Source organism: Perca fluviatilis, chromosome 16 (genome assembly GCF_010015445.1).
Source record: "Perca fluviatilis chromosome 16, GENO_Pfluv_1.0, whole genome shotgun sequence".
Classification (NCBI taxonomy): Eukaryota; Metazoa; Chordata; class Actinopteri; order Perciformes; family Percidae; genus Perca; species Perca fluviatilis.
In genome coordinates this window covers 34,080,989-34,107,888 of record NC_053127.1, presented here as the reverse complement: position 1 = coordinate 34,107,888, position 26,900 = coordinate 34,080,989, and the positions used below count along the sequence as shown (strand labels likewise).

At 41.1% G+C, this 26,900-nt stretch overlaps 1 protein-coding gene and 1 pseudogene across 1 annotated transcript in view; both read left to right on the top strand.

The window, feature by feature from the left end:
• The first annotated feature begins 7,642 nt into the window (after positions 1 to 7,642).
• The window catches only part of ntm (neurotrimin), a 526,533-nt gene continuing 507,275 nt past the window's right edge, over positions 7,643 to 26,900 (top strand). Inside the window, exon 1 of the mRNA XM_039777165.1 lies at positions 7,643 to 7,871. Within this exon, the coding sequence (XP_039633099.1) occupies positions 7,811 to 7,871 (61 nt within the window). The 5' untranslated portion in view covers positions 7,643 to 7,810. The remainder of the gene's footprint in view (positions 7,872 to 26,900) is intronic.
• On the top strand, positions 20,616 to 21,957 carry LOC120543852 (annotated as a pseudogene).

Sequence of the window (26,900 nt, the reverse complement as noted above, 5' to 3'; positions counted from 1 at the left end):
GCGATGAACAAAGAAGTTGTTGTAACTTGAGTGTACATTGTCGTATCGGCCCAAAATGTCTCACGATTGACAAGGGTCCAGGCGTGAGGACACCTACAGGCCAAAATTGACTTTTGGTCATAGCGCCCCCCGCTGGCAACAGGAAATGCGCCTTATATGACAAACATCATCCGATTTACATGAAACTTAGAATGTGTGGTCTACATGTGATACTGAGCCGCCCCCTATAATATAACCACGCCCACTTATGCAGGCCACGCCCCCTTTCATAACATTTGGACCGTTTAAGGTAGAGTCTTGTGTGAGGTATCATTGAACTCAGCCGAGACTTCCTTCTTCATTGGTGATGGTTTGGCCCGCCCCCTATGTTCAAGCCACGCCCCTTTCATAAATTCTGACCCATCTAAGGTAGAGTTTTATGTGAGGTATCAACGAACTCAGCAGAGACTTCCTCATTCATTGGTCATGGTTTGCCTGCCCCCTAAATTTAAGCCACGCCCCTTTTATAACTAACGACCCATTTGATGTAGACCCTTGTGTGAGATATCATTGAACTCAGCAGAGACTTCCTTTTTAATTGGCGATGGTTTGACCCGCCCCCTATGCTTTAGCCACGCCCCTTTTCACAGCTAATGAACCGTATGACATAGAATCTTGAGTGAGGTATTGTTGAACTCGGCGGGGAGTTCCCTTTTCATTGTTGACGATTTGCGGCGTCTAAGCGGTGCGCAAATGCACGGTCGCAAGGAGCGGCGTCCGCTGGTAACCCCGACGCGCGCAGATGCGCGAGGGCCCGTCCATCGCTGCTCGCAGCTTTAATTAGGGCCCGAGCGCTGACAGCGGCGAAGGCCCTATTGAAACTGAAGGAATTATTATTCTTTCTTTCTTTCTTTCTTCTATTATTTTCCTGTCAAATGAATTGGCTTTTTGAGGGGCTTAACATATTCAAAAACTCACCAAATTTGGCGGTCGCATCAATTCTGGTGAAAATTTACGTATTTTAAGGGTTTCGGGAATAGGCGCACAAAAATGGCTCGCTAGCGCCCCCTAGAAAGTTAAGAAAATTGAGCCCCTGTAGTGCGTTTAACGGAAACTCACGAAACTTGGTACACATATGTAACATGTCAAGATGTACAAAAAATGTCATTACAGCCATACCCTAAACCCAACAGGAAGTCCGCCATTTTGATCTCAAAGTTCGAAATTAGTGCGATTTTGGCCATTTCCACATGTCGTACTTTAACGAACTCCTCCTAGAGATTTCATCCGATCAACTTCAAACTCGGTCTGTGCCATCTTAAGACGTTAAAGATGAAAAGTTGTTAAAAGAAAAACTTTTCGTCATAGGGCGTGGCCGTGGCGGGGCGGCCATTTTGTGCATTTCGCCGCCGAAACAGGAAGTGGGTGTAACTCGAGTGTACATTGTCCGATTACCTCGAAACTTTTCAGGATGCATAAGAGTCCAACCCTGAGGACAAATAACTGCGATATTTACTTAAAGTCATAGCGCCCCCTAGTGGCAACAGGAAGTAGGCCTAAAAGTCAAGGTGCTATACTTTAACGAACTCCTCCAAGAGATTTCATCCGATGGACTTCAAACTTGGTCTGGACCATCCCAACACCTTAACGATGAAAAGTTATTAAAAGAAAAACTTTTCGTCAGACGGTGTGGGCGTGGCGTGGCGGCCATTTTGAGTGTTTAGCAATGAACAAAGAAGTTGTTGTAACTTGAGTGTACGTTGTTGTATCTGCCCGAAATTTCTCACGAATCACAAGGGTCCAGGCCTGAGGACACCTACAGGCCAAAATTGACTTTTGGTTATAGCGCCCCCCCCTGGCCACAGGAAATGCGCCTTATATGACAAACATCATCCGATTTACATGAAACTTAGAATGTGTGGTCTACATGTGATACTGAGCCGCCTCCTATAATATGACCATGCCCTCTTACTCAGGCCACGCCCCCTTTCATAACATTTGAACCGTTTAAGGTAGAGTCTTGTGTGAGGTGTCATTGAACTCAGCAGAGACTTCGTTTTTAATTGGTCATGGTTTGACCCGCCCCGTATGCTTTAGCCACACCCCCTTTCTTAAAATTTGAACGATTTAAGATAGACCCTTCTGTGAGGTATCAATGAACTCAGCAGAGACTTCCTTCTTCATTGGTGATGGTTTGGCCCGCCCCCTATGTTGAAGCCACGCCCCTTTTAATAAATGCTGAACCATCTAAGGTAGAGTCTTGTGTGAGGTATCATTGACCTCAGCAGAGACTTCCTTCTTCATTGGTGATGGTTTGACCCGCCCCCTATGCATTAGCCACGCCCCTTTTCACAGCTAATGAACCGTATGACGTAGAGTCTTGTGTGAGGTATTGTTGTACTCGGTGGGGAGTTCCCTTTTCATCGTTGACGATTTGCAGCGTCTGAGTGAATGCACGGTCGCAAGGAGCCGCGTCCGCCAGGTAACCCCGACGCGCGCAGAGGTGTGAGGGCCCGTCCATCGCTGCTCGCAGCTTTAATTTTAGACTGAATCTAGTTGTCCGTTCTGCCTGCACGATACGTTCTGCGCATGCGTTATTTTAGACTGAAGGCTGTTGGCTAGCTGTTAGACGAATTAGCTGTTAGCTATCCCGGTGGAGGCTAGCGTGGAACAGATTGGGCAGGTCGTAAAACAGTATTATCATCTGTGCATACGTCATGGCATACGTGTCATCTTGCACATGCGCAGAACGGATCATGCTGGTGGAACGGATCGGGTACTGACAGTCATAACCAAGTGACTTACTGTTGCACAGTAGAGGAATTACCGTATAGTACAGGAGAAGCTCGCAGGCAGTTTCAACTTACGTTAGCTGTTTAGGTTTAATTACTAATGTTAACTAGCATGTTAGTTAGCAATAATTAGCCTGTGCTTATGTTATCTCCTTACATATACCTTCACTCTACATCTCTGTAAGATTGGGAATGATTGAGATTTCTCTTGGCACAGCTACCAGAAGACTTCCAACTTTCAGACAGGTTGCTCACGTCACATTTACGTCATCTCTGTCAGTTGGAGGCTGCTCAGTAACGCTCAGCCAGCACCGGAAAAGTGCTTCTAATAGCCTTCACTGGTCTCCGTCCAGAGCAACAGGGTCTATTGGTCCATTTTATATATGTCAATTGTTAGAATGATACGGACGTAAAAATGTTTTTAGACGAATATGCTAGTTTTATATTAGAAAACCGAAAGAATGGGATGTCTTGTGGGGATATAGCAGCTGCGTTGGGTTCACAGTTTGGAACGATACGGGGGTTTTCTGAGAGGAGTGTGCGGAGGAGGTGTGCTCAGCAGGGACTTGCGGCGAAACACAAGTTGACTTTTATTATGAAGTGGTCACAGGAGATTGGCGATGACCACTCTCATTCACCAAAAATGAGTCTACACAACAAGACAACCATCATAGTCTAATAATAATAATAATGAAGCGAAAACATTTTCAAAACTTCTCATTTTCACATAAAAGGTCTCTAACGTTGTTTTGCGCCATTGCTTTGGCAAAATATCTGTCAAACAAACAAAAATCGAAACCATGATATGGCTTTCCCTTATCAAATCACAAAAGACTCCGATTTAATACAACAATATCTGTCAAACAAACAGGGCTAGAATAAGTATAAACAAGATATAAAATCAATATAAATGTGATTTTTGGAGGTTAAAAAAGTAACTAAGTAACTTACTCAGTACATTTTAAATTAGCTACTTTTACTAGTAATTTTACTTGTACTTGAGTAAACAACAAAGTGACAGTACTTTTACTTAAGTAGAATTTTTTTTTTACTCTTTTCACTTCTGCTGATTTATTTAAATAAAGAAATTGCATAGACCTAGCCCTATAGTCTGCATATCGCTTTTAATATGCAAATATTAAAAGCATTTCACTGGCGAAACACGAGTTGACTTTTATTAAGAAGTGGTCACAGGTGATTAGCGCTGACCGCTCTCATTCATCAAAAATTAGTCTACACAACAAGACAACCATCATAGTCTAATAATAATAATAATAATAATAATAATAATAATAATAATAATAATAATAATAATGTACAGAGGTGGTGTGCTCAGCAGGGACTTGTCAGGGACTTCTGTCCTGACGGCCAAGTTGAAGTAAAAATCGCTGAAGGTATTGCTGAGGTAAGTTTTTTTTTTTTTATCAATCGCCGTTTATCGCTTTTGTTAAACATACAAATGAATGCTACTCTTAAAGTAAATAAAGAGCTGACCACAGCTAGGCCGATATGCAGACTAGGGCTAGGTCTATGCAATTTTTTGATTTAAATAAATCAGCAGAAGTGATGAGTAAAAATGGGTTATTTTCCGTTTTTTGTTTTCCTATTTACTAACGGTAATTGGGAAACTGGCCGTTTTTCATTTTTGTTTTTTTCCTTTCAAAACGAAAATCCGTTGGCCGCCAAGTACACGGACCTTAAATGATGGATGGCATTTGTCAAACAGTGTCTCTGTGAACTCTACTGTATTACAGACAGAAATACCTTCTGACAGGTAAACTCATGGATGGTTTTTATGAGCAGTGATGGCAAAAGAAAAACAATCCGCTGTTATTCTTTAACATTATCCAGTTATATCAGCTTTAAAGGATAGCAGAGAAGAAAAGATCTTCTCTGCTATCCTTTAAAGCTGTCACAAGTAGGTTTACTTTGTTTTTGGAATTCAGCTAAATTGGACTTAAATGAAGAATATATCAGAATATCTCATGTACTGTATAGTGTCATGAACCAGCTCAAAGTTCTGACAAAATAAGGGAGACCACACATAATTAAAGATTATAGTAAAACCAATTTATTTAACCCATATTCAACAAGAAAATATAATGAAACGTGTATTTCAGTAGTATCAGCGGTGTAGTGAAGCCATGGGTCTAGGTGAGTGTGTGGAAAGCAAAACAGAACCACCCCCCCCAAAAAAAATAAAACCCCTGCTGGCTGAAAGGACACAGACAGACAAGGGACTGGATCTCCAGCCCTCTGATGTAGTCAATCAGGCGGACCAATCAGGAGGACAGGATTAGGACCACGTTCAGCCCGGACAAAACAGCAATAAGTTCATTTAAACTGAAACAGGGGTGCGTTCAACACACAGCTGTGTGTGCAAGCGCTCTGCCTTTTTATTACCACGAGTTCACAGACAAGTCTCTGCTAATTGGGTATCACCTGTGACACAGCCAATAAACGAGAAGACATATCTCAGAGCCACTGCACACCGTTTTCACACAGGAAACATGTCGTTCAGCCAGGAGAGCGTAGCAGAGCGGTGCACACCGTTTTGAGATTGAACGTGCCCCAGGTGTGGCTCATAAAGCTGCCCCCTCTGCCACTCGGACTGCATCCTAAACAAGGAATATACCCAGGAGCCACCCAAACAGTCACTAGGGTTGGCTATCATTTGGATTTTTACGATTCCGATGCCGAACCGGTACTTTTAAAACGAGTCCGATTCAACCGATTCTTGAAAAACTGAAAAACGTGAAAAACATCAAAGATGTAATATGTTTAGTAGCAATCACGTGCAGTGAATGGTTAATATACTTTTACGTTAGTTCTGGTGAGCCCAGAGGGAAAATATGGCATTTTAAAAGTAGCCTACATTTACGGTAGCTAGCTAACGGTAGACTACAGAGAAAGTGTGATATTTTTACATCCGTTTCGGAGCGACAGAGGGAAAATATTTCAGTCGACACATTAAGTGGAACTGGAACCGAAATTTGCGTTCTAATCCGGTCCGATTCCTAATGGTTACGTAGTGGATAGTGGCATAGTGGAACAGGGTTTTGGTACCCAACCCTAATCATCACAAGAGTGCCATTGCTCTGCTATTTGCCTTTCAAATAATTCTGAGACTGGGGCATTTGATCAGTAGGCCAGAGTTAGATTTAAAAGTGCAGGAGGCACACGCAGCATTTCATTACTTTCTATTTGGTTTTTCTCACATGTTCAGTCCTGTATGCTCTGCTCTGGTACCCTAATAACGTGCTCTTGACTTTTGATTGCAGATTTTGAGTAGGCCTATCAAGGAGATGGTGAGGTGGGTTTTTAAAGTGGTCACTGGGTTCCATTCTTTGCAGGAATGGCGAGCAGGTCAACCATCAAATGTGATGTTCCATTCTCAGTCTGTTCATTAGACAGTTTTAGAAGTTTGAAGATGTAAAACTTCACAATTTAAAAAAAAGAAAATTTAAAAAAATGAGAGAAATATCAGAAAAAAATGTGTGTCCCCCACCATCCTGTTATTCATCATAAATGTATCTTGTGACCCTTTAGGGGGTCCTGAGAAACATCTGCAGTTGTTTTAGGACTGTAAAATATTTTTCATTCCATTGTTGCAGTTAAAATTAGCCCAGCTAAGTAACTGTAGGCTACTTTTTACTGTTGGAAACTAAACTATAAATCACATGTGTCAAACTCAAGGCCCGCGGGCCAAATCCGGCCCATTGCAGATTTAGATCCGGCCCGCATATCAATTTGGGTTCACAATAAATTGTGGCCCGCCTAGTTGTGCGCCAAACCAAGAACACAGGAAAGTGTTTTTTAAACGGCAGTTACGTGACATTCAAAGCAGAATTTGGCAGATTTGTCGACTCTGAGACTCAAAAGTTCCCCCAGAAGCAGAGTGGCAAACGGGTTGTTGTTAAAAAAAATGTAATCATTGTTTTGCTTGATTTGCTAAATTCTATGATGGCTAAGGAACTCTTTTGATGACTTTTGTAGGGCTTCATGTCAACAAAAATGCGACAAAAAGTGTACAAAAATGTCGGAAAAAGCAACAAATTTACAAAAAGGTGACAAATGTCTGAGAAAGCCACAAAAAAGTCGGAACAAAAATGAGGAAAAAAGCTGCCAAAAGTTTTAAAAAGTGACATGAACAAGTCAATAAACTCTCCGTGTCAGGCCCTTGATGGGATTCTCTTTTCCCAGTGTGGCCCCTAGTGAACATGAGTTTGACCCCCCTGCTATAAACAATCCTGAAATGAATGAAGATTCCGAGTCACACATGAATTCCTCTGTTTTTGCCCGCTCTGTGGCTTGCTATTTTTACTTTGCTGGAAAAAAAAATAAATACCACTAATAAGTAAACAAGCTGATTTTCATTAGTAAAATCCCAGCGGACTGCGGACGGCAGCTAACAGCCTATTTTTTTTTTCTTTATTTGCAAACTTTACAAACATGTTATACAGTGTTTGAATGATCATACTTACAAAATATCAAAAAAACGATATTCATTTCCATCCAAGGAACATTACAACTTTACTTAATGATAAAAAAAAATTCAAATAAAACTCAAGAAGAAAGGCACTTCAATACATAAAGAGAGAAAAAAGAAGGTTAAAAAAACAATACAAAATACAGAAAATACAAGAAAAGGTGAAACGGATCGCCGCTAACAGCCACTTCAAGCTAGCTACATACAACCGGCTCACGACCGGAAGTTGATCGATGTTCTCTACAAACTAAAAGTGCCATTGCTACTCGCGCACTGCGGGAACATTTGAACACCAGTAAGTTCCCTTTACTTTGAAAAATGTAAACCGGATGCGGTTGTTTTCATCACCGCTAACTTCCCGGCTGCCAATAACCTCTCGGCTGAAGGAGGGACTTTGTTGAGCGCTGCGTTGGTGGATGCTTTCCAGTCACACAGGAGGACCGGGGACCTGAAGAAAAGCACTTTTCGGGATTTTCACAGACTCACAGGCTATTCCCCCCCCCCCCAGACTGCATAATTCACACAGCAGACAAACAACAGATCGATAAATATGAAGAATCCCCTGTACTGGGCTATGCTGGTCGGGATGACCGTCCTGCTGATGGAGCAAGGTAAGTGATGGAGTAGGATGTCATGCTTGGAGCACTTGTTATCGCTGTCTCCGAAGCTGTGTGGACGGGACTGGTTGGCAATGTGTCCCTTTGTGTGTGTGTGTGTGTGTGTGTGTGTGTGTGTCTCTCGTGGACAGTCTTTGCGCCTACATTTGACATCAGGGTGCTTGTCATCTAAACCGCTTAAATTAAGAGATTAGTCAAGTGCAGTTCAGCTGTCTTGGTGCCCGTGGCTTGACTCTCTAAGTATCCAAATAGTTGTTCTGAATATATAAATATACACATACGTTTTTTACACCAGTTAGGCTATATGAGGCTGCAGCATTTTCTCTGAAAGTTTCTATCCTACTAAGATAATTATCAGCAGTCCTATTAGGATTAGTTGTGCTTTGGTTGTGCGTTCTTTTGCAACTGACAATAAATAGAATAGGCTACTATGGTGCTGTACAGCATTCAGCCACACACGTCTTTATTTGAATGAATTCACCTGCCATTAATGCATGCATTTGTCTGCTTTTGGCGGCCGTGGCTCCTGCTGCCCGGACCATCCGGACGCATGCACGGTGCGTCTCGCGGACGGCAGGTCTTTGCTGCAAAGTTGATTCCGTATTAGTTCTTAATCCACATTGACTGCGTGCTCAGGTCATCCAAGTTAAGCCATGGATTCTCCCGGCAGGCAAAGAGGGCTTTGCTGCTGGAAGGGAGAGCAGTGAAGCAGCTCGGTCTGGCCTGGTTCACACCTGACATTAGACATTCAATCGAATAAGTACATTGTGGCTAGATAGAGGTGCGCTTAAAAAAATGCAATAAAAGGTAATCTACTGAAATTAAAAACTGAACCTTTTTTATAAACCCTGTAGTGTGTATTTACCTGTATTGTTCTTCAGGCTCCATCACCAGTCTACCATATGATTGAGACTCAAGGATAGATACATGCTGTTAAATCCTCCTTATCCATTGATAATGACCCTTGAAGTAAAATAAATGGGTGGATAGACAAGATAATAAATGAATGAGTGTAGGAAGGAAGCATGGGAGGGCGGGGGTTCCTCATCAGCTCTCCAAACCTCACTTTTTTTCTTTAACCAGCAGCCCCAGGGGGGTTAGGGGGGTGTTGAGATCTCCACTTTTGTGCAAAATAGAAATTTGAAACGTCACTTTATTTTCTGCATTCTGGTGACTTTTTCTGCAATAGTTTTTTTGGGGGGTTGGGAGTTGCACTGGCCAGTTTTGATTATTGGGGGGGGTTGTAACACCCCACCCCCCATCTCCCCAGTAAATTACGGCAATGTCAGTATGCAACAGTTCAAACTCCTGTGCAGAAGAGTCGAGCAGCTAAAGATTCTTGCATAAACAGCTGAAATAATGATGCATTTTTAAAATTGTCGTAAGTAGTGCTGTAAATCACAAGTGTAATACCATACACTATATCGATTCTTTGGACAACCATACGAGATTTGCTGATATCTTAAAGTCTGTCACGATACGATTCGTGATTCGATTCAATTCAGCAGCCTGCGATGGATACGAGACAATATGTAAGCCCACTGTTCCATTTATGTCAACTCAAAAAAAAAGCCACTAAGATATGATTTGATAGTTGGATTACTGAGCTCTCCCAGACATTTACATAAATAAAACAACTATTCTTTTTAATAAAAAGAATAAATATATAGTGGGAATCTAAAATAAAGGGGCATCTTGCAGACAGAATGTACCAATGTTTTCACTTTGAATATATTGGAGCGTGGCTCATTGAATCGATACATGGGTCCAGATGGATTCCATCGTTAGTGGAGGTGAGGTCACATGTTTACATCCTTGACAATGATTTAAGTATGCTGACTTTATTAACGATTTAAAGTGTTTTATTCCTCTTATTAAATACCACCTGCAGCTGTGCTGAATGCGGGTGAAACCATGAGCGACACTGCTACACTGATGCTCTGATGTTATGTGGCACACAGCTTTAGCATATCACTCTGAAAAAACTGGGGCGCAGACTCTTTGCACTTTTCAACCTAATTATGTATTTTAGATGTGTCAGTCGTAAGAAAGAGATGGAATTAATCAAGTGACTCCCTCTGGGTGGTTTAGTAGACCAGGGAGAGCTTGTTTAAACCCCCACTTAATCCCATATATCATTACTTATGTTGAAAAGTAGTATAGTCGTTATTTTGCAGGCAAGAAGTGGTGCCAAGTGGAAACCCATTGCAGACGACACTCTGGAAAACATACAAATCCCAGCTGAAACAGGTAGCCAGGAAGATAGAGCGGTTTGTTTTGTGCCGCCGCACTATTAAAAATTTCTGCTTTTACACCTGGAAAAATAGTCCCTTTTCCCCGCTCATGTCAAGTCCAATCCCTTCTCCAGGCAGCACCAACATTGTGCTGAAGTCACTTGCATATCAGCAGATCTCTTGCAGAATCAGAGATGTCTTAGATTAGATGACACTGTAAAAAGTTATTAGTTGTATCAACTTAAAATAACGAGTGAACTAGTTGCACATATTATTTTGAGTTTGAACAACTCTGTCTGGATTGTGCCGCCAATGTAACGATAATAGTTGAGGGTGCAAAAAGAATCTGTCCCTCCAACTAACTCCCAAGTTATTAAAACAACTAATATCAAGTTTTACTAACAACTATGCTATGTCTTTACAACTAACTACCATATTTTCTTTATTTGACACAATGTTTCAAGTTCCTTGGACAAAAATGTTTGGTAACACTTTACTAAGGTATCGACATAATCGTGACATGACACTGTCATAACTATGACATGACACTGTCATGAATGTGTCATAAACCTTATAAACAAGTCATAAACGTTTATGACTTCTGTCATTAAGTGCCATTCGGTTTTTGTCAGTTGACATTGTTTGGGTTGTCTTGATTATGACAAGTTGACATTAATCAAAGTGACATTACCAGAAGTTGTCTTGGTCATGACAAGTTGACATTAAATTTGTTTGGGATGTCTTTGTAATGACAACTTGACCTTAACCAGGATGACATTACCAGAACATGTATTTGTCATGACAAGTTGACATTGCATTTCTTATTAAGACAACTTGACTTTAAACAGGATGACATAATGTCAAGTTGTCATGACAAATACATCCTCTGGTAATGTCATCCTGGTTAATGTCAAGTTGTCATTACAAAGACATCCCAAACTAATTTAATGTCAACTTGTCATGACCAAGAGAACTTCTGGTAATGTCACTTTGGTTAATGTCAACTTGTCATAATCAAGACAACCCGAACAATGTCAACTTGTCATGACAAAAACCGAATGACACTTAATGACAGAAGTCATAAATGTTTATGACTTGTTTATAATGTTTATGACACGTTCATGACAGTTTCATGTCATAGTTATGACAGTGTCATGTCACGGTTATGTCAATACCTTCAAGTAAAGTGTTACCAAATGGTTTTTTTTGTGGACACAACATGAAATAACATGCATTGCTGACAAAAAATGAAAGACCTTTTTTACAGTGTAGATGCAACTTAAATGCTTCCCATGGGGAAATTGGGTCATTGCAGCAACATAATATGGCACAGATAAGGAGGCAAATATAGAGCATTTTTGATAAGATAACAAATAAACAGAGTGCAAGAAAATATGGTGGATAATGAATAAATAAAGATTTACAGGTGAGCAGAGGTATGCAAGGTATATATATATATATATATATATATATATATATATATATATATATATATATATATAGTGGTGTAGTCTACATGATACACAGGTATACACAGTATACCCACTGAGAAAGCTCCAGGATTTCCATATACCCACTTAAAAATGCGCAATGGCACGTAGCAACATACTTTCCATTATGATTTTGATATATTTTGAATTGTCATCTGTGTTTTTTTTCTTCGCATAGGCTAAATAAAGGTATTTCCACCGTAAATTGGTGCATAAAAATGTGTCAGAATGCAGGAAATGAAGTCTTTGACGCTCAAAATCGCATCATGTTCATGGGAGAAATATTGATATTTTGGCTCATATATGACAGAAATGTAGAGAAATATGCAGAGGAGCCTGCAGGTCAGAGTTAACTGGGGTGGGGGGGGGGTCAGATCACAAGAGCAGAGCCATTGATAGTGAGAGGTGGACTGGGCTGCAGCGCTCTAGTTGTACGGCTGTGGCAGCGAGCCCTGTACATGTGGATGGCAGTCGACAGCAATAAGAGCTGGAAGTGATCTCGCTGCACCTGGAGGGGATGAGCCGCAGGCTACAACTGCTGGGGGGGCTGTGTCAGCTCACTGGAGGGTGGGACGCTCAGTCCAACATGAAGATCACTTCAGTTTACTCTTGATGTATTTTCCAAAGATTATTCTTTTGGGGCATTTTGGGCCTTTATTGTATAGGACAGCTTAGACTTGAAAGAGGAGAGAGAGGGGGAATGACATGCAGCAAAGGGCCACTCTACCAGGTGAGCTAACCAGGCGCCCACTGTTGATGTATTTTCTGCGCCATTTTTCTTTCTTTCTTTCTTTCTTTTAGGGCTGCACAATAAATCGCAATTTTATTCAAATGGCAATATGGACTAGTGCAATATTCAAATCATAGGGGGGCGCAATATTTGTTAAAGGCAAAATATGTGTCGTAACCATTCTGAATGAAGTATTGTGGTGCTGCAGAGATATCCTGGCCTACAGATCCTATCCTACAGACTAAAGAAAACATCTTAGTTTGGTACAGATCCTCGCAAAAATCACACTATAATCATTTACATTTTTTTAATTTTAATATTTTTTAATTAAAATGAGAATAATGATACAAAAATGATCATTCCCTCCAATATTGTGAATCATATCGCAGTCGCAATATCCGTCAAAATAATCACAATTCTTTCTTTCTTTCTTTCTTTCTTTCTTTCTTTCTTTCTTTCTTTCTTTCTTTCTTTCTTTCTTTCTTTCTTTCTTTCTTTCTTTCTTTCTATCTAGAGCAATAACTTCCAGTATACAATCAACATCATGCAGAGTACAGCAAAGTGTCACGCTGTCCCTTGGCTTTCTAATGTGCAACGAGAAAATGTGTGTGAATATGTGAAGGTCAGCCTCTCAGCGCCTCTCACTGAATGCAGCATTATTTTCGACTGTATAATATGTCTGGCACAGGCTGTTGTATGCATTCACCATGACAGAACTTGAGTCACACAAGATAAAAAGGAGTAGTACAAAGAATGTGTGCCTGGAATGAGCTGTACACATCTGGAGTGGAATTCATGCAGCACAAACAGAGAGTACCTCCTGTGGGCCGCTTCTGTCAGTGGATTGAATATGCAACAAGTAGCTTTCAGAATGTTTCCTGAAACTAGTAAGGATCTGAACCCTTACAATTAATCATCTTCCGCGAGAAGCGAATGAACAGACACTGACATGTGAAGAGTAGGTGGAACACAATAAAACACTGACATCAGTGGGCGTGGTGTTGTTTCGCAAAGAAGGAAAAGAAGTTGCAAAAACAATGCAAAACATCCCAATATCAAACTGCCCCAAAAGGAGCCACACATGTTCTTTTCCCAACAAAGAAAAGAAGAGTATTAATCCATCTTAAGATAAACACTGGTAATGAGGCAGCCTCATTGTCTAAGTTGGCGTCCTCCCTCCCTCTCTCTCTGTATGTGGCTGGGAGAAGACTGTGGCTTTGTTGCCAGGATGCAGCACAAACTCTTGTGGTTTTTTTGGCCGAGACACTCGCAGGCCTGTGTATTGTGCCCTTGTCCTTCCTTCATCAGCCCGTGTCAGCCAAAGACGAGAATTATAGCTGCTTAGATGGAAATTTGGAGCAACAGCTGTTATTGGATGACCAGCTAAGGGAGCCGAGATGGATAGGGGTGGTGGTCCGGGAGCCGTGGCGTGCTCGTTGTATGCAGCCTTTTGTTAGAGACATTGAGATCATTGTTGATGGCTAGAGTGTGTTCTCTTCTTATCACAGGGCTACAGCTACTCAGTAGGGATCTCAAAGCAAAAGAGGCAGAGCTGTTGCTGTAAAAATTGTCTTTGTCCGTCTACCGTTGCACAGTCCACATAAAGCCTCTTAGCAGAATGTACAGGCAGAGCAGGCAGATGGCTGACAATAGCCGGTAGATATCGCCACCTGTGTAGTGGCATGATATCAAAATGTGATAAATGAACGTCATGTAAATTGGCCATGGGATGCTATTAAAGCCAGCTTCTCGGCTGGAATGCCGGAGTTCTCCCTCAGCCACTCCTACATTGAGATATATTGATGTTTGTATTATTTTTTTTGATGCACTTTCCCTGAACCTGCCTCATCGGCCTTTACTCCACTGAGCGATTTACTACACTTCCCAGAATGCCCCACAAAAGACTGCCATGACTGCATTCAGCTGTGAGCTACAGTATGCATATCATATTTCATTTAAAACAAATAACGTTTGAATGAATGAGGAAAAAATGCCTAATTCCTTCACATTCATTTAAATGCAGCAAGGTAGCCTATACTTGGGGCTGCACAGATCTGATACTACTCTCGCTTTGCCAGACCTTCCTCCACAGCGCTGCGGAGGAGGGTCTGATTAGTCCACACAGCATCCTCTGTTCCACCAAAACAAGTTCCTTCCTGAGACTATTTAGCAGAGGCCCCGTGGCTCAAGACGATTGGTTTAAAGAAATGCCAATAAACAAGAGCATGTTTTTCTCCCATCCCGGAATGCTGTGTGGACTAGCAGCACTGTGGAGCAAGGTCTGGCAATGCGAGACTATTATAAGAGTAACGCAGCTCCTTTAAGGAATAGCTAGGTGTGTAGCCTGTGTGGTAGAGAGAGAGAGAGAGAGAGAGAGGGAGAGGGAGAGAGAATTTTTTTTAACTTTATCAAGTATAGTAAATGTAAAGTGTGTTGCGAGTTTGTAGTGATGTAGTCCTATTTCAGCAACCCACCAATGGCAAGTGATCTCATTTATTTTATTCACCATAGATTCTTTAGTCACATTTGGCGAGCGCTTATTTTGGGCCCTGTCTTATATTTGATGTGATTTTTGAATTCACATAGATAGACACTCCACAGATGTGAAATTGCCACATTGCCTGTTTCATGGAAACATTTTTTTTTTTTTTTTTAAAAAAAAAATAAATTTATTTTTTTTTATTTTTTTTTTTTTTTTTTATTTTTTAAAAAATTTTTTTTTTTTTTTTTTTTTTTCTTTCAGCATTGCTTTCTTATTTTTGTGTGTGTGTTTGGTATTTTCATGGGTTCATTTCACAAATGAATCATTTGTGGGTTGTAGAAAGTTTGCTGTAAGTGTTTAATGGAAGCCTAATTGATTTACTCCCTCAGTTTGGTTCAACAATCAATTGGCAGCAGTGGAATTTCACTGAAACCTTTCAATACTGAGGCTGCATTGTGTATGGCATTGACAGTTCTGCAGACAAAGAAAGAAAACAACAAACCTCAGGAGATGCATATTTCTTGAATATAATTTGATTCTTATTTTATACCACTATGACAAAAACCCTACTGTATAACATGGCAGGAGGCCCACGGGTGGAAGGAAACAGACACATAGACTTTCTCCAAGACGAAAACTCTGAAATGTAGATATTTGAAATGCAGAAAGACATTGCCGGGTAAATTCGTCATGGGCAGAAAATGCAATCCGAGTCAGTTTTTTGTTTATTTTTCATAATGTAGGTGATGGAAAAGTGCTGAATAAAGTCCTCAGTTTGCACATGGTTTCACTTTCACTTCCTGGCTATCAAATAGTGCACCGTCATCACACTGTAGCAATACCTACAGTTGCACAAACGTAAAGGCTAAGCTTATTGAGAAGCTTTGCCTCCCCCACATAGTTCACCAAGTCCCAGCCAAGTGTTCATGTGACTTGGTGGCCATGAGGGACCGTGCCAGGAAGGCCTGATTAATAAGCAGCGGGGATAGTGACTTCAGACTGGCTCCATTCACCAGGTTGTTGTCTCTGAGGAATGCTGCCTCCTTGAGAAACTCACAGCTCACCCTCTGCAATGTTGAACTATGTAAACAGCTTTTTATAGAAGTATATATATATATTTTATGTGTGTGTCCTCTGGGGTACGGTAATACCAAAGGCTGTTTAGCAGAGTTGCATGAGGCACTCAGACTTTCCAAACCTTCCAATGTGTTTTTGACTTTTGACACAAAGGAACAACATTTCTGAAGCGTTTAGAGGAGCTTAAAGGTGCAATATGTAATACTGACAGCTAGTGTTTAAAATTGTGACTGCAGTACAAATAAAAAATAATGGAGAGAGTCATCTCCCCCGGCCCCTCCTTCCCAGACATCCACAACAATGTTGCTAGATGCTACTCCCACATAGTCAGACATTACTTCACAGCACAGCGGAGTAGCTAACGTTATATGCTGGCTATGTTGACAGTCATAAAAGCCTGTGCTCACGCAGAGCTCTGTACCCAACTGACAGGCACACTTCCTCGGCTTAAATTACAGTAGGAACCGCTAAAAATACCGCTACCTTGCCGTCATCTCCACCTGACTGAACACACTTTATTGGCTTAGAATTACGGCAACAATCGCTAAACACACTGCAAACTCACGGTCCTCTCTTCCTGATTTACAGCCCCCCTCTCGTGGCTTAAAATAACTCACCGTTGTCGGCTACGGCCGCTGAACAGGCTACGTAGTAAACAGCCGTGGCCCGCTTGCCTGGTCTTCTGGTAACATTAGCAGTTAGCAGGCTTAGCATGGTGGCGTTAGCCTGGACCAGTCGGGATCACTTTACTGGCTGTGTCTCAATTTGTTTTTGCGAGTAACCAACTCGGGTACTCTAGCTATATAATTCAATGTGAGTACACAAATGTTGAAATGAGATAAAATGCCCGTCCCTAGTGGCTGTGATAAATTAGCCTGAAGCTAATGCTTACCTGTTCGGGAGGAAATAAGCCGACTCTGCGTCCTTTTGGGCCCTAAGCTGTCTCCATCTTTCATTACATCTCCAATATTTACCAGGGGGTTTGTTATGTCTCTGGTCACACAACTGTTAGAAGCATGCTGTTTTTTTGAGGTCGGGTAGAATCTATCTTCGTTGATCCTGTTCATTGTGTGCTGCTTTCATGGCTGTACTACGTTACAGCTGTAGCGCGCTGAGTTTCCGTTTTTACAGGTATATCTGGCAACCCGGCCTGGCTGTCAGAATGGCCAAAACAAAAACAGAAATTCCGTCACGGAAATTTCAAAAGGAGAAACTACTGGCATTAGCATTGTTGTCAGAAAAGATAGTATTTCAACTTAGCATGTTTCCTTAATAACTGATGATGTATTGGGGTCATTTTTTTTATTTATTACAGTAAATATATTAATATAATATAATAAAATATATTAAGTAAAAAAGAAATAGCTGATAGGCAAAGATTGCAAGTTTCCAGGCATTTCACAAGCTATTCTTGTTTGTTAGGAGCATTATTTATGTAGCAGTATATGCAGCTGGAAGTTACAGATTTTATTTCCACTTATTTGAATCTTATTTGCATAATCCAACATATGATCTGTTTTAAAATGCTCTATATTTTTGGTAAAGCTTAAAACAGGAAATGTAATCAGAAAGACAAAGTAGGATGCAGGAGGAGACAACCGTCTTACACTGTGACTTCTAAAAGGAATCAAATAAACGGAATTATTGTCAACTTTAAACATTTGTTATGGGAATCTACCATTTTATATATTTTCTTTCCAAATGATGGTTAATGTGAAATATTTATTGTACCAAAGCCAAATGTAATTTTTGCAAGCACAGCATAAATATTCTGTACATGGGTTAATGAAAACAGCTTTCCTCCAGTTATTCCTACTCTTTAAGAGGTTGTTTGGTAGTATTTTGGATCTCTGGAAGACATGCATCAACTATAGTGACCTGACAGATCTTTCTGCCTTTTCTCTCATTTCAGTTCTGTAACAATAGCTTGCCTTGAGCAAGATGGCAAAGTGGTTTAACACATGATCTGTGAAAAGATATTAAGACACACGCAAGGCCGAGTACAGAATGCAGTAAGTAGTAGTATTGTAATGTGACTCATGTTTAGTCTTTTTGTGGTTTAAAAGGCTACATTACAGAAAAGTAATTTTCTGAACTTGTTCTAGTTGTTCTATTGTTTGCCTTACCCACTTAGTCATTATATCCACATTACTGGTGGTTATTTATCTAACATGTCATTGTGAAGATATTTTGTTAAAGCACCAACCCCACAACATCATCGCAATATCGACATCGTGGCATTTGGTCAAGAGTATGGTGATATCTGATTTTCATCCGTATCGCCCAGCCATAAGTGACGTCATCACGTAATTATTTGCATAAGGCTTAGTGGTTGTCCATCGAGGGAGAGATCACTAAAGCAGAAACCTGCTTGTGACTTAATGAAAATAGCTGGTCCACCTTAAAGCCAGCCTCTAATAGACTAGACTCTAATGCTGCGTTCCAGGCAACCCGTAACTCGTGTTTTCACAACCTTCTCCCCGTTAAAGTGCCCTGGAACGGCAGTCAAACCCCTAACTTACTCCCCGTGAACTGGTACCAGATCTCTCCCCCGCACACTCGCTAACGTGTAGCCGTTCATATGCTTAGGCGCTGGGCCTAAGCTGTATAATGGCAGGGAAAACTCTGGCATGTCATAGGGGGCATTTTCTAAACCTTTTATTTGTATTTTGTCAGGAAGGCATAAGCACTGAGTGTTGTTGCCCATTTCAGCACAGCCAGATTTCCCTCATCAGAGCACACACGTGTTGGAGTAGTTGGGAGACGCCCAGAAGATCAAGCCACAGTGCTGTAGTTTTGGCCACTGGACCCTGGAGGCACTGCTGTAGTGTTTTTGATTGAAGCCATAGCTGTTGCTTGCACTGTGGGAGTTAGAGTGTTTGGAGCTGCACATAAGAACTCGGCTTCTCATGCGGAAAATAGTATTTTGGAGGCCAGGATCCCTAAAATCAAGAAGGAAGAAGCATCCGAAGCCAGCCAGACAGAGTGGCCGGAGGATCACGAAAGGAGTTGGAACTACAGTTTATCTAGCAAAGAAACAAAATGGCTACAGAATAAATACTGAACCATATCCACAACATGAACCCTGTGATGAAGAAAAGCAGCTTTCTGTCATGCTATCTGATCTAATCTTTTGCTTCCTTTTTTGTGTTTTCCTGCTTGGAGTGCCCTTGCTGTGATTTGGGAATTCCATTGTCTGTGTTATAATCCGCTTACCTGTAGTTCTTGTGTCTGGAATTGGAAATAGCTTCCTCTTGTTGTTCACCAAATATCCCTCTCCCCACTGCTGATACAATCAACCTGTTGCGGCCCTGAGATACTTTCCTAAATCTTCCGTATGTTCTTTTTTATCTGATTTGAAATCAAGGGAAGAAAACCGACATATCATTTAGGTGAGCAGGTAGCAGATACCCACATCAGTCATACGCCATCACCTGCCCAGATCTCTCCGACATCGATACTGTGATAAGGAGGCCACTTGAGACTCGGCCTGCACTCATGCATTAATGGCAGGGAGGCTTCTCGCAGTTGGGGAGTTGCTGTGTACTGGGGGAGCTTAAGTAGTGCAGCGGTATGGCTGTAATTTCGGAGCAGATGGCAGAGTTAGTGGTTAGCAAGCACTTAGTCCGTGGAATAATCTGTGCACGTAGAGTACTGGGGCTTGCCTGGGCATTTGTGTGAAGCACAAGAGATAATATTTCAATTAGTGCTATCATTGATTGAGCTGGAAGCCCTTTGGCAAAGGCCTTTGCGGTGGAATCTGAGAGAGTGTTCATAGTAAACAGTTGAGCCTCCTGAGAGCAGGAAGCTTCATTAAAAATATAGTTGTCATTTTTGTCCACTTGAAAAAGCTCCATAGTTGAGCTGCAAAGTTGTTCGACCAACTCCATAAGCGTGAGTAGCTCATCATACCTTTACCTACGGTGGCCAACAGGGGCAAACGCACTGCCACTTAAGGAAACACACGCAAATAGACAAAACACAAGCAAATTAAGAAAACGGGCTGCAAACATAGAAACGATGCAAAATGAAAAGCACACAAACCTCGAAAACAAAAGCAACGCTGCGCCCAGATTACACAACAGAAGGCCAGGTTATGTCAGAGAGAGTGGATCATTTGTTTTCCTAATTTTTGTATTAGATTTTGAATAAGTGTTCTACTTGTCAGTAACATATATGTATGGGCTTTTAAATAGTGTTTTAACTAGAGTTTAACTAGCAAGCTCTTGTAAAAGTCAGTCTATGGGCTGAAATATGTGCCACCAGAAACTGAATTTGAATCATTTATATTTGAATTTGAATTGTTTAATAATTGCATTGAAAAACTGAATTTGAATCACATAATTTGAAATTGTATTGTTTAATTTGAATCATTCCATTGAAAAACTGAATCTGAATAGTATAATTTGAAATTGAATTTATTCGTTTGTAACTGAAGTCCAATAAAATTTGATCTTCACTGAAAATTCAACTCTCTATATATCCTCACATTCAGTTCTCACAATTCAGATTCAGATCAGCAAATTCAATTTCAAGTTACTGAGACAGACATCCGGGTACTTGGAGGATGAAGGAGGAGCAATCGAGCGCAGATCGATAGGTAGAGTTCAGTGGCGCAGGATTAGCTCTAAAGATGCCAAACTGTTTTTGGATGTTGGAACGAAAGATATGACAAAAAAAAACAGCAAGGGATAACAGTTCACAGGTGAGAATGTGTTTTATGATATATATGCCGCCTTGGACCTGCAATCTGAGCTCCGGCGGCAGCGTCTCTTTCCCCGGGCAGGAACACTGCTTTGCCTCGCTGCTGCGCCGGTCCCCGCTTATCCAGATCGGACCGGCCAAAGACAGAGTGGTGATCGGCAGGATCTTCCACGTAGTCCAGGACAACCTGTATGTAGATTTCGGCTGGAAGTTCCACTGCGTTTGCTGGCGGCCGGTGGACGGAGAGAAGCTAAAACGGGGCAGCAGAGTCCGTTTCCGGCTGCAGGATCTGGAGCTCACTGCCCGCTTCCTGGAAGCCAAAACCGACACCACGCTGCTGGAGGCCCGGGCCGTACTGCTGGGACGGCTGGAGGGAAGGGAAGCCCGGGAGAACTAGAACCAGGACTCAGCGGAGCGGACTGTCACAGCTTGCTGAAGTTTAAATCACAGGTTTCCTAAAGGGAGTCTGGCGGGACTCGGACTGTGGACGACGAAACATGATTTTAAGTCTCGTTAAATAAATAACTACATGCAGAACTAAATGAATGAATAGTGGAGGAGTGAGCCTGGACATTTCAGTCTGTTTAAACTTCACTTTGAAGCAGAACCTCTTAGTTCAGAAGGGTGAAGTTTCTGTTTGGACTCAGATCTGTGAACTGATTATAATAAATATTCTTTTTATAAACACATGAATTAGTCTTTAGTCTTTAATATGTATATAAACGCTCTAAGGAAGGAGACACACGATCAGATATTAGTTGATTAAAAATAGACTCAAATAATAATTTACTATTTTGCGTTTTAATGTGGAAACATCTTGTATAAACTCAGGGGACTGGCTCTTACATCACATTGTATTGCAGGCTTGCTGATGTACAAAGTAAACCAATGCAATTCAAATGTTTAAATTAATTAACATGTATTTTCAAATATGGATAGTCACACTATTTTGCATGCAGTAGGCTAGGCTAAGGTAAGTAGAGATAGTTCATTTTAAGTTTACTTAAGTGGAAGAATGTGACTAATAAACCTAGGCCTACTAACACCAGGCATTACATTTTGAACATTGTGAACAGGTAGATTATATTATCTATGAGTCTCTGGGTCAAGGCGAGGCTGTGCTCCAAAACGTATGTGCTGGCCGAAGAGGAGTCCTGTGTATCTGCGCCACTGAACTCTACCTATCGATCTGCGCTCGATTGCTCTTCCTTCATCCTCCAAGTACCCGGATGTCTGTCTCAGTAACTTGAAATTGAATTTGCTGATCTGAATCTGAATAGTGAGAACTGAATGTGAGGATATATAGAGAGTTGAATTTTCAGTGAAGATCAAATTTGATTGGAATTCAGTGACAAACGAATAAATTCAATTTCAAATTATACTATTCAGATTCAGTTTTTCAATGCAATGATTCAAATTAAACAATACAATTTCAAATAATGTGATTCAAATTCAGTTTTTCAATGCAATTATTCAAGTTTAGCAATTCAAATTCAAATATAAATGATTCAAATTCAGTTTCTGGTGGCACATATTTCAGCCCATATCAGTCTCTAACACGGTAGCCACGGAAACCTGTTGCTCTTTTATAATACTGTAAAAGGCCAGGGCCAAACGTAAAGATGAATATGCTCCTTTTTATGTCGCCTCTTTCCTACTCTTTTCTTCCCGTTTCCAAAACACACCTCTCATCTCTCTCTGTCTCTGTCTGTCTCTCTCTCTCTCTCTCTCTCTCTCTCAATTCAATTTTGCTTTATTGGCATGAACAAAGAAATGTTGCCAAAGCAGTTTACAGAAAATACACAGTACATGTCACATATTAAATACACAGATTTTATGCTGTACTGATCGTTATACAACACACTACATTACAAAACAATTACTTAATATTTACATAACAATTACATGAATTCTCTCTCTCTCTCTCTCTCTCTCTCTCTCTCTCTCTCCGTGGGTTCGAAAATCCAGCTGTTCCACTTAGCACTCCTCCTAGAGGCCTGGAGAACTTCCATCGTGTAAACTGCAGCGTTTTGCTGTTGCATTTGTTTTCGCGGTTTGTGTGCTTTTCATTTTGCATTGTGTCTGTATTTGCAGCCCGTTTATGTATTTGGTTGTGTTGTGTGTATTTGCAGCGCGTTAGCTTAATGCTGAGCACGTCTTGTCAAATTAATGAAGGTGTTTGTTTATTTGCTTGTGTTTTGTCTATTGACGTGTTTTTTTTTTAGTTGCAGTGCGTTTGCCCCTGCCAGCCACCGTAGTTATCTCACTTTAGTTTCTGTGTGTCTACCGAGATGGTAGACACACAGAAACAGGTTGCTTCAGGAAATAGAGGTATTCATTCCAAATTTCCCACTGGGAGAGACCAGAGCGTTGATGTTATCTGAATCGTTCCCCTAACCTTGTGATTAACAAACGCAAAGTTAACAGATCAATACAGCTGATATATAACTTAAAGCACCCCTGAAAGCACCTACAGGCTCTCACAGTTCCACACAGAGCTGATAAGAAAGACAGAAGAGAGGAGTTCTGAGCCTTAGGAAGCTTTGTGTTTCTGTTTGTTGTTCACTAGTGCATGAATTTGCAGGTCCACGTTATATAAACTCATGAATATTTAACCAGGATTTTAAAGTTGGATTTTCTACATTTTGTCATGTTTTAGTCCTGAGTGATTCAGCTGAAGAAACAAAGCACATGGCATCCATTGACCCACCCTGTGTTCACGAATATTAATGAAACATGGTTTGGCCAAGGAGATGCTATATTACAGTATAGTGTAGACTAGACTAGAGCATCCCCAGCTCCTATCTGAGAAATGTTGCTTCTTGGCATCTGGCCTGCTGTGTTGTGGTTGTGAGTCTGCATCAAAGTAGTTTTTTATTTGCAATCATATCAGCAGCAGCTGTATTAGATGAGCCCTGATGCCATTGAACAGGCTGATTAGAATGAACGCATGCAGCTCAGTGAATGTTTGGTCTTCCTGGTGGTAAAGCATCGCTGATGACCAACAGCAGCTTTAGGGCGCGTTCACACCTGGTTAAGTTCGGTTGAATCGCACTAGAGTTGGTTGGCCCCGCTGGGGCGGTTCGTTTGGGCAGGTGAGAACACGGCAGTCACTCTCAGGTGCGCACCAGAATCGAACCAAACAAGCGCACCGAGACCTTGATGAGGTGGTCTCGGTACGCTTTCAAATGAACTCTGGAGCGGTTGGTTTGTGGTGAGAACGTTTTCCGATCTCGAACCGCACCAACTATATGTACTCCACAAGTCTGAGCTAATGTCTCCTGTAGTCAGGTCTGCTTTCCAATCTGCGATGAGGCAGAGCAGCTTGCAGTGTTTCTCTCACAGAAACGGACAGCAGTCAAGCTCGTGTCACTCGCATCTCCGTGGTCAAACCAGCTGCCGCTAAAGTTGGAGACAGACACGGGCAGAGCAGAGCAAAGTCTCGGTGAGAAGAGCAGGCTTAGTAACGTCGCTCGCGATTAGGGATGCACCGAATCCACTGCTTAAGATTCTGCCGAATCTGAAACTGAATACCGAATCCTACTCCCATCCTCAGTCCATTAACGCAGTAAATACATTAATGAAGTAAACAAATGGTTAATACAAGTTTTTCGCTTTACCTTCCTTTGTCGTACCTGAAGTTGCTGCATTTTGGCTGCTGTCTGAAGATTCCTTCATGCACAACTCGTATTCTTTCGGATGTTTGATACCAAATGTTTTAAGCGGCGATGTTGTGTATAGTTTAGGGTCCTTGCCACCACCAGACAAATCAGCATTGCAGATTGAACATGTAGCTGGACTTGAATGGCCTTCTTTTGACTGAAAGTACTGCCAAACAACAACTTTTTCTGCTCCCGAGTTCCATTTCCACTTTCTCACAGCCTGCTGCATTGAACGCTCCACCTACGTAAACACCTTCCCGTAATCAACGGTGCAATCATTACGGCGACCAGCGTAGCGCGCGTAGTGTAAGCGTAGGGTTCGGTGGAAAAAAATTCCCCGTCAAAAAGCCCAATATGCGGCTGAATCCTGGATTCAGTACATCCCTACTCGCGATACAATGTCTGATTATTTAAATGAAATGAGCTGAGAGAGAAATATGCACTAGTCCACACAGGACGTTCTTCCTGTATTTATTTACTTGCTCCCGCCTCCAGACACATCCGACCAATAAGAGGCGTGAACGTTATTGAATTTGGAACGTTTGTATTATTCCAGTTGTGAAACAAAACCGAAGAAGGGGAAAATCACTCCAACTTTACAAACTCATCAGCTGATTCGGGCCAAAGCAAACCAACTATAGGTGTGAAAACGCCCTTTATGTGCCTAACTGTGCTGCAAGTGCTCCAGTCCAATTCTAATTTTGACATAGTTTTTTTTTACTTCAGTCTTTTTTTTCCCCCAAATTTAACAACAAAATAACAAACCCACAAACACTAGCAAACGAAGCAAGAAGAAATCAGCATGGGAAGGGCCTTTTACATGTTTACAGCCTACAGAAGAACTATTGTTCTAATCCAGGGTCATCATTTTGAGTCGTGTATTGTGTCCATTTTTTCCCATTTTCTGTCCAGTCGTGCTTCTTGTAGTCTCAGCTTGTCTATCAATCTTTCCATTAAAAAGATTTATTCCACAGTTATTGGTAATAGGTTCTTTGTTGATGGTGTTTCCTATAGCTTGCGATAGCTTTTTTGCTAGCTTCTAATAGTATTTTGATCAAATGTCTATCGACAGCGATAACATTTTCTTCAGAGTATTTACATAGATAAAACACCAAACCTCATATCCTGTTGTACCTCCTTACTTACTATTTCCTAACAGTTATTTCCAAAAAACATGAGAATGGTCTACATCAAAAGACCCGCACCCTCGCCAACATTTCCCATGACTGCACAGCTGCTTCATTTTCATTTTTGAAAAAATAAAGAACAATAAAGAAAAATATCTTGCCAGTCTTCGTCTGAAATTTCCCCGTCAAGTTCTTCACCTTAATATATATTTAGTTGAATGCTTGTCATTGGTGTTCAATCCTTGATACAGTGCCAAAATTATTCTCAAGGTACTTTCCTGATAGGCTTTAAAGGTCCAGTGTGTAACGTGTTTAGTTGTTCATTATCAAAATCGGTGTTGCCCGTTCACAAACTTGTCCTTTTTCATGAATATTTACCACCACCATCAATTCCAAGTATTCCTATTGGCTTGAAATTTAACATTTGCATTCTCATGAACTGGGGTAGACGCTCCATATTCATGCTCCATCTTGAAATACGTTAGCTGGTAAGGGACATACAGGACATACTGCTCCACCTTAAGCGTTTTCGCTGTCACATGATAAACTCACAGCTAATACTGCTAATGCTGCTAATGGGTATCGTAGCTTCGCGGCCCCGGCAAGTTTGAAGAAGGAAGCATGGAGGACCACACGTATTCAAAATCCAAATTTCAGGAACAGGAGTCTTCTTCTTCGCCCAGAAAAAGAGCAAGAGACCGGCTTTTTGAAGCGTGAAGGCTACCGTAGCTGTAATACCTACTTTGAACTGCGTGGTGCGAGAGAGTTGATTATTGATATATGATCTCAGCGCTAGATGGGAGAAATTCCTATATATTGGACCTTTAATGTTAACTGCTGTCTACAGTCTTATCATGGAGAATGTGTAACTCTTAAAACTAACTTTTTATTTGTTATAATGACTGTTAATGTGCAATTAGAATTATTAGTTGTCATTTAAATATCCTCAAGCCCAAAACGAGTGCAATATCTTTATAAGGTCAGATTTTCTTTTCCGGTATTGTCACAACATTTTGTATATACTGGCAGCACTGAGTGTGAATAACAAGCACTTTTTGTCAGAAAATAGAACATATCATTAGTGTGTGCACCGAAAACAAACGTTTAATATGAGTGTTGTTTCAGGACTTCATTTACAAGCTAATTCTCTACAAAGCTCCTTGCTTTGCTTCAGACTTTACAATGCTCGTTAAATTTCATGGAAGCTTATGTAGGGCTGCCTTATGATTAACGCTCAACGCTTGAGTGGCAATCTTAATAGTCTTTTAAATGGTCAATACAAAAATGAATGTTTCTCATTAATCAAAATCCCATTGCTGTAATTTCTGCTAAGCCCTTTTCTTAGCCTTAGTCTAACACAATACTAATTTAGGCCAAAAAGCCTTTGCCCAAAATTGAAAAATCACTTCCCTTCTCATAATGTGGAACTCTTTTGGGGGCTAGAAACTACAGTGCATTGTTGTCCTGAAAACCCAAAGCACCCTTTCATCCTTTTCAGCTTTAATGATCAATCCCTT